The sequence below is a fragment of the Tetrao urogallus genome (genome assembly GCF_951394365.1).
Source record: "Tetrao urogallus genome assembly, chromosome: 1".
Taxonomy (NCBI): domain Eukaryota; kingdom Metazoa; phylum Chordata; class Aves; order Galliformes; family Phasianidae; genus Tetrao; species Tetrao urogallus.
The window spans coordinates 117,713,585-117,735,447 of NC_136813.1; the positions used below are offsets into that span (position 1 = coordinate 117,713,585).

A 21,863-nucleotide genomic window follows, 5' to 3' on the forward strand; every position below is an offset into this window, starting at 1 on the left:
ACTGGAATTAAATATCCTTTAACCTTGGCAGCTATCTAAAAAAGATGATTAAAAAAACAAACAAACATTTGCTTCACAAGGCTTGTTGAAGGGCTTGGAGAATATGTCCTACGAGGAGTGACTGAAGGAACTGGGGCTGATTAGTCTGGGGAAGAGGAGGCTGAGGGGAGACCTTATTGCTCTCTTGCGATATCTGAAAGGTAATTGCAGTGAGAGTGGAGCTGGTCTCTTCTCGCTTGTAACAGGTGACAGGACGAGGGGAAATGGCCTCAAGTTGTTCCAGGGTAGGTTTAGGTTGAATATCAGGAAACACTTCTTTACAGAAAGGGTTTTTAAGCACTGGAATAGGCTCCCCAGGGAGGTGGTTGAGTCCCCATCCTTGGATGTGTTTAAAAACTGTTTGGATGTGGTACTCAGGAACCTGATTTAGGGGTGACTTGTTAGAGTTACAGTAGTATGGTTAGATCATGGTTGGACTTGATGATCTTTAAGGTATTTCCCAACCTGAGCAATTCTATGATTTGGGATGTATGGAATGAAACCATAATGTAAAGGTAAGCAAGATTTTTGCATCTTGATGACTGCATGAAAGTCATCAGTGAAAATTACTGAATATTATTCAGACAAAAAAGCTGAAGACACTTGTCACTGTTCTTGTGTTTTTGTGGAAACCACAAGAAAGATTTGTGCTTACGGCAGTGTCTGCTGAAAGAAGTTTGAATGAACTTGAATTATGTTCCTTATTTATCAGAAAACTTGAAACGATTCCTCGAGGAAAAATATTTGAACATAACTCTGCGTACTTTGGCTAAAGATACTTCAATTTCTTTTCGTGTTTTGTACGATCCAGAGCTACCAGTCATTAATGTTAGAATTTCTTCCAACATTGTTACCAGCTCTTGTGATATCAGCTTACTGAGACTTCTCTGCCCTTCAAAATCAAGAGTAGGAAAACAGCAAAGATGCTTTATGACTTCTCTGGCTTGACTTTCTAATGAGAGATTGAGAGCTTTGCAGTTAGAAAACCAGTCTGTCTTTCAAGGTCAGAATAGACATTTGTATTAAGTGATTATTGCTGTTGTTAAATTAAATCAAATATTACTATGACAGAAGCAAGGTCACAGACAGTGAGATACAGCCTCCAAGGTAGGCTGTCCAGTAGGTGTAAGACTGTCCAGAAAAGGAGGTTGTATCTTTGCACAAGGATGCCATCTTTCTTCCTATCAGTGTTTTTACCAAGATTCACAAATTTGTATAGATAGGGCCAGATGAAATTTTTTGTTTGTGCCTAAGGAGTCCCATTACTGCACAAGTAAAAGCATTGCAGTGAGCAACAGGCATGTCTTCTTAGAGTTTTACTACAAATGAATTTTTAGGGGAGCTGGTATATGTTCTGTCTCTTAATTTAATTTTTTTCTTTTAGCTGTCTTTTGCATGTTGAATCTATGAGGCTGCCAGACCCAAATTACACTTCAATTTTAGACATACTGTTGTTGGAGCAGTTGTAAAACAGTAACAAGTGGAATGGAAGATAAGCTGTCTTGATTAGCTTTAGAGGGACATGCAGAATTAGTAGTGACGAAGGTCACTGCAAAGCTGAGTATGATTTGGTATTCTAACTGTGGCTGACAGCAAAAACTGGAAAATAGTAGGAGGACAAAGCAAATCCTTCCCAAGAGTAGTCTCCTAGTCTCTAACAACTTGTAGGTTAGGGACTTATGATCTATCAGTTGATAGATCTATCTATTGTACTATTGTGGGTAAGTCCTTTGTGTACATAGCAGATAACAAAATGTAGGTAAATATGTATGTATGGATTTTTTTTTTAATACATTTTATTTTGTTTTAGCTGTATTAATTTTAATTTTTATTTTTTAGAGAATATCTTTTGGGCCTTTAGAGTGACTGGGGGGAGGACTTCAGAGGCTGGAAGAGAAGTCCCTTATATTGTGGAGTAGCATCTCTTACTGCTTTTTAGAAACTTTTAACTGCTTCTATTCATGATAGGTCCAGTGGTTGTGTAGATTTTTTTTTTTTTTTTTTTTGGTATAGTTCTTACCTAATAAGAAGGTATTCTATTTCATTTGTCATTTAGCCTTCTGCTAACTTAAAATAAATACAAAATGTGAGTTTCATACTCTTTCTTGTATGATAAAACGTCTGTGAAACATTCTGCTGGTACAGACTGTTTTCTTTAAATTCTTCTCAGTTACAGTTCTCACACTAATAGAAAGTGATATAAAAAAAAAACTTCTGACCTCAGTGTTTTAATCAAAGTTAATGAACTCTTTCATTCTGGTATTATGGAAGATAGTTTTCATGCTTTTTCAATTATCTTTTGTTATTTTGTATCTTATTCCTCAAAATGAAGGGTTAGGATAACAGTGATGCCCAGGGGAGTAAACAGTTGTCCTTGCATTTTGTCGTGCATATATTTAAATAGTCAATACTGGTTCTGTTTTGCTTTCTCTTAAAAAAATATAACAATATCCATCTGAACTTTTTTATTTTGAATATTGCTTTATTTTGTATTTAAATCATCTTTTCCATCTTTCTTGTTATCAGTGTTCTTAATGTGACTGTGTAAACAATGCATGCTTTTATGGCTTCCTAGGAAATACTAATATGAGCTGTTGTACACATTTTTGGGTAGATACAAACCTGCTTGATGTGTGCTATGAACCATCTGGACTTGAACCAGGGGGCGTGTACAATTAGTGCAGTACTGAGCCTAAGGTGAGGAGCTCTTGTTGTGGACAGAGTAAGGTTGTCTGCCTGCAGTCTTTGGTGACATACCTGTTGACTGCTTGGGTACTTAGACCTGTGTAAATATTCCTGAATCATGTAATGAGCTCGGGTGTATATTTGCAACTCTTAACCAGAATGCATTCCCCTTTTGTATATTGTCTAGGATAAAACGGTGAGAACAGAGATGATTTCCCATTTTTAATTCACATACTGAATGGTTTGAATTGTGCAAATGAAAACAATTACCGTTCTGTTTTTATTGCAGGCAGTATGGGCTCTTGGCAACATTGCTGGAGACAGCACAATGTGCAGAGACTATGTACTGGACTGTAATATTTTGCCTCCCTTACTGCAGTAAGTCTGTTTTAATACATTCTTCAGAATATTACTCAAGTGTCTGATAAGACTGAAGTTTGTTTTGTCCTGAAAAATAATTATTTATTTTTGTGGACTAATTAGGCTTATTTTTGAGGGCTTATTTTGTAACTGACTAAAAAGGAATTGTGTTAAGACCAGCTAAGCTGGAGCTATTTTGTTCTACACAGTGGGTGGATGCCTGGAACTAATGAGAATTGTAGGGTAATTTAAGTTGGAAGCGACCTCTGGAGGTTGTCTAGTCAAACCCTTTTTTCATAGCAGATGTGATCAGAATTGCTCAGCCACTTACATAGTCAAATTTGGAACATCAGAGGTAGATTTCATAACCACCCTGGACAACTTGTTGCAGTATTTGACCAAGGCATGATGAGAGAATGTTCTGATAATCAAAATTTTCTGTGGAGTTCTTCACTAGTTTTTTTTCTAAGCTGTCCGGAAAGTGCTCTATATAGACTTCATGCTGTATTTGACTTTACTAACGAGCAGCAGTGCTAGCATTAATCTCAGATAAAGAAATGCACAATGTACCAGAGACTGAAGCAGCTTTGGCTGGTGTGGTAGTCCTGTAGCACACAGATATCATGAAGATAGAGTATGTTACACCATTGTCCTTCCTGAGTCTCATGCAGCAGAAGCTGAATCCTGTATATGGTATGTGTGTCATCTTGTAAGAACTTCAGAAAGAGACCAGTTTGGGATGGTTTATAGAGATTTCTTCCTACATGAACACAGTGGTCAAAACTCCTGCAGGGATGAACAACAGTGCACAGGAAGTCTGGGCTGTGGTTGCTGCCAGACTGCTGTAAATATTTGGGCAGCATTAAATGTGATTATATGTGTTTTCTGAGGTTAAATTCTGTTCTAGAAAGCTTAACACAGAAAAACGTGTTGATGGTCTGAGAATTGACATGCAATCTACCACAACAGTCTCTAGAAAGTTAAATGAACGTTCTTATAGTGTGGTGGTTATTGTTGGGATACCAGGTTTAACACATTTAATGTGAACGTTAGTATCTATTTGTCAAATGTAATTTTCCTCAGGATCTTTTTTTTTTTTTTTTTTTTTTAATAAAGATTTTAGCATGTTTTCCCCTGACATCGGTTAAAATGTAGGCCTGAGTTCATGTGTGTGAATCACAGCTAGCCATACTAAGTTGCCTGGCTTTGAATATGCATTAATGAAGTTTGGGATTTGTTTCTTTTAGATTACTTTCAAAACAGAATCGTATCACTATGACCCGAAATGCTGTATGGGCTTTATCCAATCTCTGCAGAGGGAAAAATCCTCCTCCAGATTTTGCCAAGGTAAGAAATGTGTTCATTCTAAGGAAATGTGTTGTAAGGTGTAGATTTCCAAGTAAGAAATAAGAATGGTTAAGCTTAAACTACATAGCAGAAATGTTTCTGAATTTCTCTGAAACAATGGTGTGCTTATTGCAAATTAAGCTTCTGAATGTTTTCTTGTTCTTTTGGCAGACATTCACAACCATTGTTTTGATATTGCTGCCTCCTGGTTATTTGTTAATGTCATTACGCAGTAGAGCAAAACAGTGCATCTTGGCTTCTTTAGTGAAAAATGGCATGTCTTGATGGAGATGTTTGAGGTTAAGTTTCCAGGCATGGATGATACTGTAGAGGCTGAAGAATTCTAGGTGCTTTTCTGCTGGTTTGTTCCTCTCTGCTAGTGTAGTTGCAGCCCTACACCAAAGTGTTGCTGAAGTCTGAAATTTGCCAGGTATTCAGGATTGTGATGCTAGTGTGTGGTTTTGTAATGATGCATACAGAATTAACTGACATGTTAATAAGTATTCCAGTCCTTTTGATTGCATAATTTGTGCATCTCTTTTAATGTTTTACAGGTTTCACCTTGTCTTAGTGTGCTCTCCTGGCTGCTCTTTGTCAATGATACAGATGTATTAGCTGATGCCTGCTGGGCTTTGTCCTATTTGTCTGATGGCCCCAACGATAAAATCCAGGCTGTGATTGATGCAGGAGTCTGCAGAAGACTTGTGGAATTGCTGATGTAAGAAGTTTGTTCTGAATAAATGTATTACTTTCCCTAAAATCATGGTTCTTACATCAGAAAGCACAATTAGATATATCTTAATCTATTTATTTTCTAAAAACCAAAACAACCTGAATTTTATAACTTATCCTGTCTTTAATCAGTCCTTTCTGTTGTCATAAGTAACAGGAACAGTGGAGCTTTTCCTGTGCTGTTTTTTCAACATGTAGCAACTGTTTTTTTGTAAAATTTACAGAAGAACAAGAAACAATATGTATAATCAAGATGCTATAATTGCAATATAGTTGTTTAATCAACAGATATCAAGATGTTGTAATCACAATATAATCGAGAGAATCAAGCAAGGTAGACAATGATCACAAAGAGAATAAGCGGAAGAGCTTACCCTTCGGCTGAGCTCACCAGAAGACACCAAGAGAGGGGATCTCCAGAAGAGATCCTTCCCCTCTGGTAGCCAGCTCTTAAATAGGTCTAGGAGGGGTGGAGCCTGGCTCCACCCCTTCCGGCAGCACAGGTGAATTGCCTTCACCTGTGCTCCTCTGGCTGACTCATGGCTCGCCTCAGGTGATTAATCAGAGGTTCAGGCCGTGACTCAGCAGTTCCCATACACAATAGTTTTCCATGATGTAAATTCAAGAGGCTATTCGAAAAAGCAGTCTACTGAATTATTGAATAGAATGTATTACTTAAAGTACCTTTTTATTAAGTACTCTAATTTCTGAAAAAATTATTTACTTTTCCTGTTCTGATTTTAATAACAATAATGGGGAGTTACAGTGCAAATACATTTAATGATAGAATATGATTAAATGGCTGGATGAAGATGCGCTTGAGTTAAACGCAGCGCTTCTGCCAGTGTTCTTCTGTCTCATTTTCTGCCTTTGTGCATGCTATGTTAAGCATGTTCCATCCTTGAAGTTGATTTTTCTGCTCCCTAAGATGCCTGTACTGTGAGGTACTTGTGTTATAGTAATCTCATATTTCAGTTTTTATGTTGATGAATGTTATCTTAGGGCCTAAAAGTTATGAACTCTAGAACGAGTTGCCATTAGTTTAAAATCAAAAGTCATTTGATTCAGATAATTGTAGCTAAGACAGACTTAGCTGGCAAATTTTTCCCTGGCAAATGTTTCTTCCTTGAGGATGTGAAGATGAAGATGATTCAAGATGGTTAACATCTCAATCTTGGTAATTTTAGGCATAATGACTATAAAGTAGTATCTCCTGCCTTACGAGCTGTTGGGAACATTGTCACAGGAGATGATATCCAGACCCAGGTATGGATTCACTTCTTTGTGTTTTGTACCCTGGTTCACCTTTCTGTTAATATCGATGTAACCTATTCACAAGTACCTCTTCCTGTTCCTTTTTAAGTTTGAAAATGAAAGATTGACATTAATTTGCTGTATGTGGTAGTTTTCTTTTCCTGAACTGCTATTTGTTCTTGTATTACTGTGTCTGGAGTTCTTTTATAGCTGTGCAATACTCTTTGAATTTTTCTGTTTTGTTTAAAGCAGTCTTCCTCTTAGGCTGAATTTTATACTGAATGATGTAATGTGGTGGGGCTGTTGACAGCCTGTTGCATTTGGTGCCTGTGACAGTCTGTGATGAATGTACTGATACGGTGTGGTGAGATCTTGGATGATATGTGACAGAGTTTGGGTGTGTGCTTGGAGAAGTAAGAGGCAGTGGCTCACACCGTTGTGTTAGAATTAAACTGGGAGCCAGCAATATGTTGCCTTGGAGGTACAAAGTTGTCAACCTATTGATTTTTAGACTTTTCAAGAAGTGGCAGCTCCTATTAATTTTTGTAATCGGTGGGAACAGAGAGTCCATGCTGTGTATACGTGTTATTTGTGTCCACTTACTGATGGCAACCTTTTTTGCATGCAGAGCAGAAAATCCTATTATGAGCTTTATCTGTTGTACCTTTTGTTAAACTTTTCCCATTTCTTTGTGTATTCTGACATCCTTTTGTCAGGATCTGGTAATATGTGAAAGAAAAGTACAGAGTAGGCTGCTGCTTTTGAAGCTTTGCTGACTTTTGGCCTCCACCTCTCGTTCACAAACTAAAATGCATGAAAAGCATGCCTGTGTGATGTGGAGCTGTCAGACAAATGCACAAGCAAATTGGATTGAAGTCACAGGCTCAGGCAGGCTTGCTGTTGTGAGCTGTTAACTATTATTAAAGCTGATGGCAGAAATAGGATCTTAGAAATAGGATCAGGAAGTGGTGGTAGCTGAAAATGGGAAGGTGTGTGTGGTAGAAGCGTTGAGATGGGCTTCCAGGTGATGGTGGTAGCAGCTGGGGATTTTAGATGGCATGAAGAGCTGGGGAAAAAAACAAGTCACTTGTAGTATCTGATTTCCCATGCAAAGTACTTCTTCCACATAGATTATGCTAAGGTTAAAATCCAAGCTCCTAACTGTGAGGCTTGTTCAATAATTGGTTTATATTAGCATGTTGATTTACTGCCACGACTGCAACATTCAGGATGAGACAGGAAGATGACTTTGTAACAGCAAGATACTGTTGGAGTATTTTGTAACTAGTGCTGGCGGAGGAGGTTAAGATATTATTATTTATTCATAGTGTATAGTTGCATTGTATAGGCATTCTTCTGTTTTTCTTAGTGACTTGTTTTTGAGATTGGTTGTAAGAGTGATTGAGATACGTTTTCATAAAATAGCTGTTTGTTGTTGTTTTTTTTTTTTTTTAATAAATAAAACCATAGGGGATCACTCAGTCATGTGTAAGGCAGATAATTAAATACTACATTTGATAAAGTGAAATCTTCGATTTCACTTCAAGAAAATGTTTCAACTGCTTAGCTGCATGCAGGTGTTTGGTTTTGTTTTTTTTTTTTTTTTTTTTTTTTAGAGAAGCATACCAAAGTGTTCCTAAAATTCTAAGGAAAATTAAAGTCTTGCATGCAGACTATGGCACATGACAAAGAGGGATTCAGAAGATGCACAAAAATCTGTAAACAGATCTGTGAGGGGGAAAGAAGAGCCCAGCTTTGACAGTAAACGCGTTTCTGAATATGTGAACAGCATACAAGCCAGCTGCCTGAAAAAGGTTTGTGCGCCCTCTTAGATCTGTTGCTTGTGAATAGAGAAGGTTTGTGGGTGAAGTGGTGGATGGTGGCCTTCTTGGCCATAGTGACCATTAAGTAGTTGAATTGAAAATCTTTGGTGATAGGAGAACTGCCTCCAAAACCTCAACTTTTGATATGGGTAGAGCAGATTTCAGGCTGCTTAGGGAACAAGTTAGTGAAGTCCCCTAGGAAACTGCCTTCCAAATGCACACATCTGTTGGTGCTGGTTACTTCTTGAGTACCATCTCCTGAGAACACAGAAACCGGCAATCCTAAAATGCTGGAAGTGAAGCAGGTGGGGCAGAGGTCTGGCTTGGCTGAACAGAAGTAATCTTTTAGAGCTTGGACAAGAAAAATAATCTATATGGCTGCTGGAGGCAACGTCAAGCAACATGGGAATACTTCAGGGATACTGTTCGCCTTTGTAGGGAGAAAATCTGCGTGATTGAAGCAGAATTAGAGTTGAAGCTGACCAATATTGTAGGGGGCAATGTATATATTTTTTTTAACATGTTAATAATAAAAGGAGGACCAGAGGTAACATTGGTTCATAACCTGAAGAGAATGTCCTTGTTTGTAAGGTGCCCAGACAAAGCAGATATCTAATGAGTACTTTGCCTCTATCTGATGATGGACTGTGGCACCTCAGGTGCTCTGAGTTGGAGGACTGTGACTATGAGTAAGGATCAACTCTCAGCCAGCCTCTGACTTGTGCAGGATTTGCTACTCCACGAGGTGCATATAAAGTACGTGGGACCTAATGGAACAAATCCCAGGGTACTCAGCTAACCAGTGTTGTTTTAAGACCACTCTGTTTTCAGTGATCTTGGAAATCTGGAAAGGTCTCAGTTGATTGGAAGGTGACAAATGTTGTTCTCATTCTCAAGGAAGACAAGAAAGAAGATCCTGGTAATTACAGGCCTGCCTGTGAATCTCACTTCAGCGCTTTGTAAAATTATGGAGAAAATTGTGCTGGGTGTTACTGAAAAGCACCTGAAGGACAATTTGGTTGCTGTTCAGAACCACCACAAGTTCATGAGGGAAAGATCCTGTTTAACTAATACAATATCCTTTTATGAGACGGTCACCCATTTAGTTGACTAAGGGAGGCCAGTTGATGTTATCTTTTTGGATTTCAGTAAAGCTTTTGATACTGTTTTTCACAGTATCCTTCTGGACAAAATATCTGCTGGAGGGCTAAACAAAAATATGATGTGGTGGGTGAGCAATTGGCTGATGAGTTAGTCCCAAAGGAGTATAACAAATGGTGTTACATCAAGCTGGTGGTCGATCACTAGCAGGGTTCCCCAGGCCTCAGTTTTAGGGCCGGTTCTCTTTAATGTTTTCATAAATGACTTAGATGTGGGACAAGGAGGTGTTTTGGACAAGTTGGCTGACAGTAATTAATGAGGGCTGTTGACTCCATTGTGGGTGGAGAGGCCTTGCAGAGAGATCTAGACAAATCAGAGGAGTGGATAATCACCAATCACATGAAGTTCAACAAGAGCAAGTGCTGGATTCTGCACCTGAGAAGATGCAGCCCTGGCTATATGTAGACTGGGGGATGAGATGCTGGACAGCAGCCCTGCTGAAAGGCATTTGAGAGTCTTGGCCAAAAGCAAGTTGAATGTGAGTCAACAATGTGCCCAAGCAGCCAGGAATATGAACCATATCCAGGGGTGTACCAACACGGCATTGCTAGCCAGTTGAAGGAAGTGATTGTCCCACTCTACACTGAACTGGTGTTTCCCCTCCACGAACACTATGTGTGCAGTTTTGAGCATCACAGTACTAAAAGGACACAGAGCGATTGGAGAGTGCCCAAAGGAGGGCTACAAAGGTAGTGAAAGGTCTGGAGGGGATGACATGTGAGGAGCAGCTGAGGTCCTTGGTTTGATCAGCCCAGAGTGGAGGAGGCCAAGAGGAGACCTCAACACAGCTTTACAGCTTCCTCACAAGGGGAAGCGAAGGGGCAGCACTGATCTCTGCTCTCTGGTGACAGTTGACAGGACCAAGGAGAATGGCATGAAACAAGGACAGGAGAAGTTCAGTTTGGATGTCAGGAAATGGTTCATCACCAGAAGGTGGTTGGGTACTGAAACATACTCCTTTGTGCAGTAGTCATGGCCCCAAGCTGCCAGAGTTCAAGAAGCATTTGAACAGTGTTTTCAGACATATGGTCTGATTTTTTTGGCGGGTTCTATGTGTGTGTATCTGGGAGTTGGACTCACTGATCCTTGTAGATCCCTTTGAGTGTGGGATATTCTATTTCTGTGATGCATCCTCAGAGTACATTTTCCATTGTATTTCATTTCCAACAATTAATAATTGCCAGTGCTTGGAGTTGGCCAAAAACGTAAGTAGTTTATGTGAAGAAAAAAAATTCCAATCTTGTCCCAACAGATATCTGATAAATGCTGAACCATAACCTTCCCCCACTCTTGTACCCCCTGCTTAATTTGCTAAATAAAAATTTTAGGAACATGTCCAAAGTCCAAGGAGGAGTTGGGGGATAGAAAGGGGGAGTGAGAGAAGGGAGATCACAGATTCCAAGATCAGAAATCCTGGGGGGGGGGACACACACACAAAAAAAAAAACAAAACAAAAAAAAAAAAAAAAAAACAAAAACAAAAACAAAAAAAAACAAAGCTGAGGAGCTGAACTTGTTCAACCTGAGTAGAAGGAGGCGCTGGGGAGACCTTGTTGTGGCCTTCTGATGCTTAAAAGGAACTTATAAACAGTTCTAGGCCCCTCACTGCAAGAAAGACATAGAGACCCTTGAGCGTGTCCAGAGAAGGGTGACAAAGATGGTGACGGATCTGAAGCACAGGTCTTACGGGGAGTGGCTGAGGGAACTGGGATTGTTCAATCTAGAGGCTCAGGGGAGACCTCGTCACTGTCTATAACTGCCTGAAAGGAGGCTGCAGCGAGGTGGGGGTTGGCCTCTTCTCTCACATCATTAGCCATAGGAGTGGAGAGAATGGCATGAAGCTGCAGCAGGGGAGGTTCAGGTTGGATATTAGGAAAAATTTCTTCTCTAGTAGAATGGTCATGTGCTGGAACCAGCTGCCCAAGGAGATAGTTGAGTCAGTATACCTGGAGGTGTTCAATGAACGTTTAGATGTGGTACTAAGGGATGTGGTTTAGTGGGGAAATATTGTTGGTAGGTGGACAGTTGACCCTGGTGATTCTATGATTCTATGTTGGAGGAAATTCTTTACTCAGAGGGTGGTGAGGCACTAGCGCAGACTGCCTGGGGAAGCTGTGGATGCCCCATATCTGAAAGTGTTCAAGGCCAGGTTGGATGAGACCCTGGGTAACTGGACCTAGTAGGTGGCAACTCTGCCTATGGCAGGGCCATTGGCACTAGGTGATCTTTAAGTTCTCTTCCAACCCAAGCCACTTTATTTCTGTGAAATCTGATGTTACTTAAACTACTCTTTTTTTTTTTTTTTTTTTTTTTTTTTTGCTTGTTACCATGTGAAATACAAACATTTATACTTATTTCTCTTTTATTTTTCATTTTTTTTTTTAAGCATTTTAGGAATATCTTGATGGCATATGCTTTCTAGCTTTTGAAGACTTTGTGTTCCTTACTCCAGGTGATTCTCTATCCTGAATTTCCTCTGAGATGTGCTTTTCTTTTTTCTTTTGTGTTCAGGTAATTCTAAATTGTTCTGCTCTGCAGAGTTTACTGCATTTGCTAAGCAGCCCTAAAGAATCTATCAAAAAGGAAGCCTGCTGGACAATATCTAATATAACAGCTGGAAACAGAGCCCAGATCCAGGTAACCTTTTCAGTTATGATCAGTAATCTTTGTCTTTCAGGCTTAGAAAAAGACATCGGGTGATAAACTGTTTTTTGTGTTGTATGTACACAGTTATGTGGTTATATAATTACTTGTAAGTAGAAGCATGTTGTAGGCTCTGTGCAAAATTAGAATATTTCAATGCTTCAATCATCTCTCAGATGCAAATTAGAATATTTAATTTTATAATATTTAAACAGATTATGAGGGAGGTAGACAGCCCTTCATGCATTTGGCAGTGTCTAAGGTACAGAAATCCTCAACTAAGACATGAGTAAGCTACAAACTTTGAGAATCAAATAACTTCTGATGTGTCTTGACTTCACTGCCAGATATGAATGAACTACATTGTAAAATACTTTTTATTCCTATTTATATACTCTTTTAATTCTTAGTACTGGCAGTTGTGCACTAGCCAAATCTGAAATTGCTTTTTATTAATCTGAACAGTAATTGAGGATATTAAACTTTTTACTTTGTGATTTGTCTTTCTTGATTATACCAAATTTTGTAATCCTTCATGTTATATAATAGCACAGAAGAGCAATTGGAAGCTTCAGTCCTTTGTGCTAGCCATTACAGTAAGCCTCCAAAAACACACATCTTTGTTCTCAGTCTTGATTTAAGTTCAGCTGTCACAAGGAAATCCTGGGACTTGTTCCAGGTGGTATAAAAAATTGACCATCTTCTCTAAAGAGATGATTTTTTTTTCTTAAACTATAAAATGAGAAAAACCTGCTAAATAGATTTTGTTTTCCCTAGATCTGGAATTTTAAGAACAACTAAACTAAGGGAATTTTTGCTTCAAAGACAATGCCTTGTACCTTTTTAAAAAATGTTGCAAAAACAGATTTTGGTGAAATATACAAGGTTACCGTCAAGCTGAATGAAAATTTCCTCACATAAATCAAATTTTAATTTATCTGAAGTTATATTTCTCAGTGCTTTTCTCATGGGATTGAGAGAGCATTCTCGGAGATTGCTGAGGACACATGAAAGTCCAACTGAAGACATCCGGTCTTTGAGGAATAGAAATGGATAGCAGAAATATTAGACATCAGAAATATTTTTACTACTGCTTTACTACTGCTACCAGGCAGAAGTAATGCATGGGTGCACAAAAACTCGGCCATATCCATGTTTTTCATTTGTCAGTTTTGCTAATGTATACTTTTCCTTGTAAGGCAGTCTAACATTTACTAGTCTTATATCTGATATCTCTGGATTATTCATTCTGTATCATCAGAGTCAGCACGAAGTGTTATGATTCTTCACCAAAGTGAGAGAATTATTTCTGTAGAAAATTTGTTATTAAAAAAAAAAAGGTATAATACCTGCATTGCAGGTGGTCATTATGATCTCTTAAGTTATACCTTCTTCATAAACCACATTCAGCTGCTGACTCAAATGAGATCTTCATCTACCTCTCAGAAAGAACAGAAAATAAGGATTAGACTTTTCAGGAAGATTTTTCAGTCTCTCCTAAGATGCTTAGAATTGAGTGTGGGTATTTATCTAACTTAAGAGATACTCGTCTTAGAAAGCAAGGAAGAGAGAAAACAAACCTTACAGAAGGTGAAACACTGTAGGTCTTCCTAATCTGATTCAAGGATGTGACTAAAATGGAGGTGGAACCAAGGGCAAAGAAACCTGCAGTTATCTTTCTTAGTCAGAATTTTACTCTTAATACTGAAGATGATGTTTTTGTGATTTTTTTTTTTTTTTTTTTTTTTTTTTTTTTTTTTTTTTTTTTTTTTTTCTTTGAAGCAAAAAGGATATGGTCATGTCATCTAACCTTGGTAGAGCTCCAAAAATTTTGATTCTGGCTGTGCTACTGCTTATGTATTACATCTGTGGACTTGGTGAATGTTGAAGAAGATGAACTGTATAAAGTGAGCTACTGTGTCACTGCTTCTTCCTGTATCAGCACTTTTAATTGTTGTACAGTTAGCACTGCAAGGAAGGTAGTCGGTACTACTTGTAGTAGGGAAAGAATGTTTTTGCCTTTGCTTTCCTTTCAGTGAAGGATCTTTTGGATGCCTTACCCATGCAGTTACTACCTTAGTGCTGCTCTTCTCTGTTTCTATCTAGGTTATTACTTCTCCTGGGAGGCTTAAGAGTTCTAAGCTTAGGAGTTCTGCAGAACAGTCCAACCCAATGCATTTGTTTTTCTCAAGTCTGACAGAGATGTACTTCAAAATGCATAATCATGTAGGAATGTTGCAAACTATGGAGAAAAGAGAGCATGAGAGAATTGAAAGTGTTCACAGAAGTCATTTTGTAATGAAACAAGTATCTGAAGCATCAATAAAAATTAAAGTTCTCTAATAGAGCATTTTTTCAAAATGCCAGAACTTCTATTTTCGTTTTCAAGTTTTAGAGTTAATTTATACTGTAGTACACCTAGAAGCTATTTCAGTAATTCATTAACTTCTGTGCCTTCTACGTTTGTTGTTCCATATCATTCTGTTCAAGTGAAACAATTAGTAGTGGCTGTCCTTGTTAGCACAGCAGTCTTATACCTGTTACATACTGCTCAGACATCCAAAAGTAAGGATTTAGATGAAATCTTAACTACAGCTTTTATAAGACTCTTATCTTTTAAAACTGTTGTCCCAACTTTTTTTTTCCAATAAAGTGATAATGTAGTATCTTCATCTGACAAAATCTGTCGTATGTAACAAAACAGAATTGTTAGGTACATTTTTGTGTGTTTAGTGTTGTTTTTTTTTTTTTAAATGTTTGAAGGTGTCTTATTGCCTGTTTAGGTTGGTTCCCTTTCTACTGAGAACAGGATAGAATTGCTTTCTGTCTTGGGAAAGGGAGATGAGAGGGCAGAGATGGCAGAAGTAATCCCATGAGTCATTAACATTGCACCTTCATTTCTGGCAAGCGATCATTTGGAAGTAGAGAAGAACCCTTAGCTATGCATAGAAAAATATTTGTGGTTGTGTGGACGGAAGCTTGTTTTCTCAGAACTCTTGCATCATGAAGAAAATGCAGCGTAAAGCAAATCACAAAGTGTGATTTTTATTTATGTTTAAATTTAAACATAACATAGCCTGCCTTAGACTGTGCCACAGACAATATTGGAAGGCTGTATGTTGAGTATTTGCATCCAATTCCAGTGAGAAAAAATGTGAGAAGAAAATTCTCAGAAGTGAAATTGATAGTTCCTTTTTTAATAACCCATTTGTCCCTGCTCAGACAAATTGAACTGCCTTTGAACTTTGAACAAATACTATGTAGTGAAACAGTGGCTGTCTCAGGGGAATAGCCAATATAGTCCATGCTGTCAGCCATAAAGCTGAAATGGAAATAAGTAGTTATTCTGATCATGGGTGGAAGATAACTATCCAGGTGATTGTGGCATTTTGCAAACAGTATCTATCCTGAGGCTTACATTTCTGAAACCTCAAGAGGAGGCCTATTAGAGGAAAACTGAAGTAAGGGCTGTTTCAGAATGTTTACAGCATGCTTGACTGGAATACTTGAGGCCATTTTTTCTTGGAAATACAAATTAGCAACTACAGGTGTAATTGCAGTGATTATTATATGCTGAAAGTCTCATCACAGATATGTAAAAAGGTTATAGAAAAGCTCTTATTCTTCTAAGTCTAGTTTGACTGGAGATTTTGTCTTGTGAAGTTTAAGGTGTAATGAAACCTCCTATCAGATCTGGAGCTGTTATGTCTGCTTTTCTCACAAAATTCCTTCTCTGAGATATTGCTTCAGGTAACTTCTAGTCAGTGTCAATCATTGTAAATGTTTGAGCTGAAAAACACTTCATAATAATTTTTTGCAAGTTGGAATATGCTGATTGGTAAAGATTCTTGAAGGTGATCCTATGCTAAAATGGAGAGTAGAATCCTTGTCTGATTTCAGTAGCAGTGAGGACAAGGGATAATTGAAATAAGTGCAAGGATGAACCTGTTTCATATGAGTTGCTTTATTCTTACTTTGTAGAAATTAATTTTAAAGATAACTTTACACTTTGGCATGAATTAAAATATCACTTCTTGAGAACTGATCTTCCTTACAGAAGGAAATACTAGATGCAGCTCTAAACTAAATTTCTTTTCCATCTTCCCCAGTACTTCTGAATTGTTTGATAGTTCCTATGGCAGGTGGCAAACTGTAGCCAGATCTATTCCAGTTTCTGCTGTACTGACTTTGAACAAGCGCAATCTTTAGCCAGAAAGCAAATAATTGTAATTTCAGCTTTTCCCAAAAGTTGAATACCTGCTTTATATAGTAAACAACGTTACTGTGACTTATAATCTATTCTTATGAGTGGATTATTGCTCCAGAGAAGTGTGTTAGAATAGTATGGAAATTTTGGGTATTGCTCAAACCACAATCTAAGAATCACTTCTGAACAACAAGAAGAAAATGAAATATTTTAGTAAATCTAATATGTATTTTATCCAACCAGTATTAACAGACAAAGCTATATTTAGTGCTTAAGATTGCATTGGATTACACTCCCTCCATCCACCCACTCTTAAACATAGAAATATAAAGTTAGAGGGAAGGACTCCTATATTCATTTCCACTTTCATACTGTCTATACTGCTGTTTGATAGCATACTCCAAAGGCTTTCACTGCCATTTCTAAAAGATAAGACGACAGTCTATCACTGTATTAGATTTGCACTCAAACACAATAAACTTTCTCTAGTGTTAAGGCAGTGTAAGTTAACATGCATGAAGTGTGTGGAAGTAAGTGCTGTATTGGGTGTATTTAACAGGAGGCTTGCATTTGTGTGTTTTTCTCCTCCAAAGGTGGAAGTGAAAGCCTTTCAGAGTGTGTCAAACAGTGTTTAGGCAACAGAAAAGTGTGATAGAGTACAGCAGTCTTTCCCCTCTTTATTTCTGTGCTTTTAAGGTTTGGGTTGGATGTGTATATCCTGATGCAGTCTTGATTGTCACTAAGTATAGTTTTTGTTTGTTAATTTCCTAGTTTGTATACAGCTTTGCTGTACTTCAGTGGATAGCTTCCCCAGTCAGGGAGAAGGGGAACTACATCTTCCTGGGAATCAGAAGGAGAACTGCACAACTGAAGCTAAATCCTGACTGTCGACCCTTCTGAAGGGTATGAAAGGCTATCAGATGCCTCAGAAAATGTTGTCTAACTTCGCAGCTGTTGAAAAGCTATGAAAGGCAGTACACCAGGTACAACCTTCCGTATCTGACAGTGAAGACATCATAGGAGTTCTCTTCTGTTGGCAGGTTAAAAAAAACTTACCACTTTTTTTCTTATATGCCTTAAATTCTCACATGAACATCTGGAACAATGGAGTATGGCTGTGCATGGTAGCATCTGGATCTGCGCCATATTTTTCTGTGGAGTTTCTTATCCTTGCTGAAATATGATGTGGGGAAGTGTAGCAAATGCTACCTTGTGTGTCAGTTTCATAGACTGAATGACATGCATTTTTATCAGTTGGGTGAGGATGCAAGCTGAGAATTGTTAGAAGTTGTTTGTGAAGGCCACAGTAAGACTGGGGCCATAGAAAAGGAAGAATGTGGTTTGCATACAATGTTGCTGTTTACACAGGCAAACTATGAAGTTATTTAAGTATAAATTACATTGATCCATGCCATAGTTTGCACAAATGGTCTAAAACCTTTGCTCCTTTTGTAATGGCAGGACTTAAAAAAAAAAAAAAAAAGTTAGGAGCAAGATATGGTATTGCTGAGAATGTCATATTTGTCTGAGGACTAGCAAAACTGAGATGAAAGATTTTTAGATTAGTGTTTCAATAAAAGTCTACTTTAAGCTTCTGTGTGTGGTAAATCCATATATCATGCTGTATGGAATTCAGTAGATCTAGAGTACCTTTCATCCATTTATTCTGTCTGAAAACCTCAGCAGTTCATGTTACTGTATTTTTTTGTAGAAGAGACTCAAAGCTGCAGACGCCTCAACACAGTACTGTTGTTACATTGCAGGTTCTTCCTGAGAAGAGGTAGCAACCTTGTGTAAACAATCTAGAAGTTTACTTTACAAACAATTTGGAGTGGATGGGCTTAGTGTCTGTGTAAACAATATAAAAGTCATTTAGAACTGAGATCTCAAGTGTTTCCTGGATCACAAATTACTGTGAAACCTGTAAAACTTCCAGCCTGAAGGAGGAGGATGTAGGAGTAGGACTGTACTCACAGTTGCCAGATAGAGTGGTGACTGTAATCTTTGAATTGCTAAAGTTACTGAGACAGCTTGCAGGAGCAGGAAAACACAATCACACTGTAAGACTTGGTTGCTTTCACGTGCATGTGCTGAATCATGTGTAGATGCTTGCATACTATATGTGTATTTTTGTGTACTATAAGCGATTTATTTGTTGAAACTCAAATGAAGAGGAGAAAATTCAGCTAGTGCTGTCCAGTTCATGTATTGACTTATAATACTCTACTGCTGAAGAGTTATTCCCTAACTGGCTATAAAGTAGTTAGGTTTGACACTGATGCAGATGTAATAAAACTCTAAAAATTCACTTCCGTGTAGCTCTGTTCTTTAAAGCGAGCTATTATCAAGTGAAGAAACTTGATCAGAAGAAATAAAAAGGAGGGAATGTTTCTAAGGTGAGCAGTTATTGGAAGTTTGCAGAACTCGAGTGCCATCTTTAGAAAAACAAACAAAAGACACAACAAAAACTCTTTAAAAGTGAGGGCCAGATTAGTTGAAGGGCTGAGTATTACAGTTCAGTTTGAAATTAAATTTGAAAATGAAGATTTTGTCTCAAATTCAATTTTAGTTTTCTGCAAGATTCTGTTGTGTGTCAGAATGGTTTCAGCATATCTGAAGGGATGCAGTTGAGCATAAATTTTGGTGTTAATTTCATCGTTTTAAGGATGGGCTCTGCATTAGCTATTGGGCTGAAAACAGACGGATAATATATCTTGTAAATGCTGTTTCAGTGCATAGTAGCAGCCTGAAATCAAACACAGTTATTTTATATGCCAAGGAAAGGGATAGAACCAAAACAAAATTACAAATGAATTAGGAGTATAAATCTTCGGTGTTGCACTGTGTGTACAACCATCTTCAGGAGATATACGGGGCATGGATGTTAAGGGAGACTATCGAATGTCAGATTGATTCCATGTGAAGAGCAACTGCATAGAGTAAGGTTTAAGTGGAGGGAGTTGTGATAGAGTGCTGTAGAAACACGAGTGGCATTTGAGAAGGTGAACAAGCAGGGTCTGATTATTCCTGGCTTTTGAGCAAAGTGATCAAAGAGACAGCAGAGAAATGACTGTGCTGTCTTCAGGACTCACAAGCACATTGTTTCCTTCAGATGAGTCAAACTAGAACTCACTGCTGCAACTGGAAAGTTTAAAAAGATGAAAAAATATGAAGAGTTTTTACTTTCCTGTGCATCTGGTCTTGTTTGCTTTTGAAAGCAGATTGTTAACATAGTTTGTTGTGTTCAAGCACAATGGTAATTTGGATTAAACAAATCCATGTGAGATGCTGAAAATGATGTGTTCTTTTGAAGTGTTTCTTTAAAATTTTGTTCTGTTGACCTGCTGTTACCAAATTTCTTTATAAATTTCAGACATACTTAGAAGATAGGTAAATAAGAAAGTTATTGTACATCATCTGCTCAGAAAGAATGTTTAAGTATCCTTAGCCTTATGGGTAGTAAGAAGAAGTTTCCCACCTATTTTCATGAATGGCCAAAGCATCTTAGATTTTTCAAGGACCAGTTACTGAACTGAAGTCCCTTAACAGTTCATTTTGCCTAAGAGCTGTATTGAGCTTGAGCACTTTTTTTGCACTCACCACATTACTTGAGTTTTCAGCACACTTCCATATCAGACACAGACTGTGGTAAGAGGGGAAAAAAGTCATTCAAGTTAACACTTTTAAAATCTTTGGTTGTAGGATCTCATCCTACCACAATCCTTAAGGGTTTTGCTCTGCCTGAGGTGTGCTTTTCTTCAAGAGAAAAAAGATATCTATTTCAGTAGTTCAGTATTTCTCTGTCATCACGTAAATAAATGTACTTGAGAGGAAAGTGTGACCTACTTCTAGAATAAATGTTGTTTCCACGTAAAATGTCAGAGCTAGATTGTGTATTCTTGTTCAAGAAAAACCACTGTAGAAAAGGATGTGAGACACGGGCTTTAAAATAATAGATGCTGCAAGCACTTTTCCTTTAATGCTTTATTTTCTTCATTGGTGTTTTATTTTTTCCACCACACTGAAGCTTATGCTAAATAAGGCTTTCCTTCAAAATATGCGATTATTGATTCCAAAGAAGTTGCACTTTGATCAGTGAATCCTGGAGACATACTTGAGGGTTATGAAACCACGGTATCGGGGTTTCTTACCTTCCATTATTAGTGTCTGCTACTGTCCTTTCAGAAGGTGGAGTTTGGCAGCAGGCTTGGGGAGATTGTAGTGCTTAGTACCTTTATCAGTGCAGAAAGCGGAAAAGGATTTATGTTGAATCTTCTGACTCTTATAGCACTTTTTCCGCCAAATCTAAAGCAAATAAGAAACCTTTCAGTGCTAGCAAACAGAGCTTTCTGTTGTTGAATTCCTTTAAGTTGTGTTTTGTGATGGTTGTCAAACTGGTGCAGTGTTTTTACTTGTGGCCCACAGGTTGCCTTTACAGAAGCAGACATTCTGTGTAAGGGAGACTGTTCATGGAACTGTTGATTAAAGTTGTGCACATGTGGATTTGCAAGTTCATGCAGCATGGATGCCCAGATAAGCAGGAAGGGTAAAAGAAAGAGAACTGTCTGTAACTTTATGCTGGATGCAGTCTGTACCACTTTATGGAGCTCCTTGCAAAGAATCTCTTTGGCTTTGAATTTGCTGTTACCAATTCTATGATGATGTGCTTACAAAACAGTTGTTTAAAAATGTACCCTAAGCTCCTGATTCTTCTAGTGATCCTTGGGGAAGTGTTTCAAATCTTTATCGTGGGTGTATTACTGAAGCGGTTTCATCTGTCTTTTACTGCAGAACATTCTTTCCAGAAGTTATTAGAAACTTTGAGCTGCTAAATATTATTTGGTTTGTATGAGTTTGATAGGCTATGCAGTTAAGCATCGTATCAAACCATCTGTAGCTTTGTCTTTTTTCCAGGAATGAACATACTGGTGTTTGCTTGCTTTGCAGAATTCTTAGTTCTAAAATTATGTTTTTTCTTTGCCCTGTTGTCTAATCCAATCAAAATAGAGTGTCATACAAACAGGCTTATGAACTCTTTTTTTACTTTTTAGGGAATCCTAATGACTTAGTGGTTTACTGACTTAATAGCTGAGTGGTTCACTATCTGGAAAAGTTAGGGAAATATGGCATTCTCTTGCTGTCAAAATATAATTAAGTGGCACATTACATATGAAGGTAGTTTTACCTGATCTGTTCAATTTGGAATAATCATTTACCCAGAGATAATTTGGGTTTTGAATGTAAAACTATAAACTAATTTTTGTCCATTAAGAAGTTTGCTTCATTGTTTAACGTGTCATCCTGAGCATAGACATTAAATGAGCCAGCACTAGGAATTTGTTTCTAATTCTAGTTATAACCCTGATATGTAATTTCTTTTTTGCAGACAGTCATTGATGCTCATATCTTTCCAGCTCTTATAAATATTTTGCAAACGGCTGAGTTTCGAACAAGGAAGGAAGCAGCTTGGGCAATCACAAATGCAACATCTGGGGGCTCTGCTGAACAGATCAAGTATGAAATAGTACAAATATTTCAGTGCAATTGGGTGAACTAGTTCTTGTTCAAGGAGTCAAATTAGTAATCTAGAAACTGGAAGACTTTTCTATAAAG

General features: G+C 37.9%; 1 protein-coding gene across 1 annotated transcript in view; it reads left to right on the plus strand.

The window, feature by feature from the left end:
* Positions 1-21,863, plus strand: part of KPNA1 (karyopherin subunit alpha 1) — a gene marked incomplete at both ends in the record, with an annotated part of 37,707 nt that overhangs the window by 13,381 nt on the left and 2,463 nt on the right. The window contains 6 exons of the mRNA XM_079549304.1: positions 3,014-3,102; positions 4,332-4,431; positions 4,986-5,149; positions 6,351-6,429; positions 11,912-12,037; positions 21,637-21,764. Coding sequence (XP_079405430.1) covers positions 3,014-3,102; positions 4,332-4,431; positions 4,986-5,149; positions 6,351-6,429; positions 11,912-12,037; positions 21,637-21,764 — 686 coding nt within the window. The remainder of the gene's footprint in view (positions 1-3,013; positions 3,103-4,331; positions 4,432-4,985; positions 5,150-6,350; positions 6,430-11,911; positions 12,038-21,636; positions 21,765-21,863) is intronic.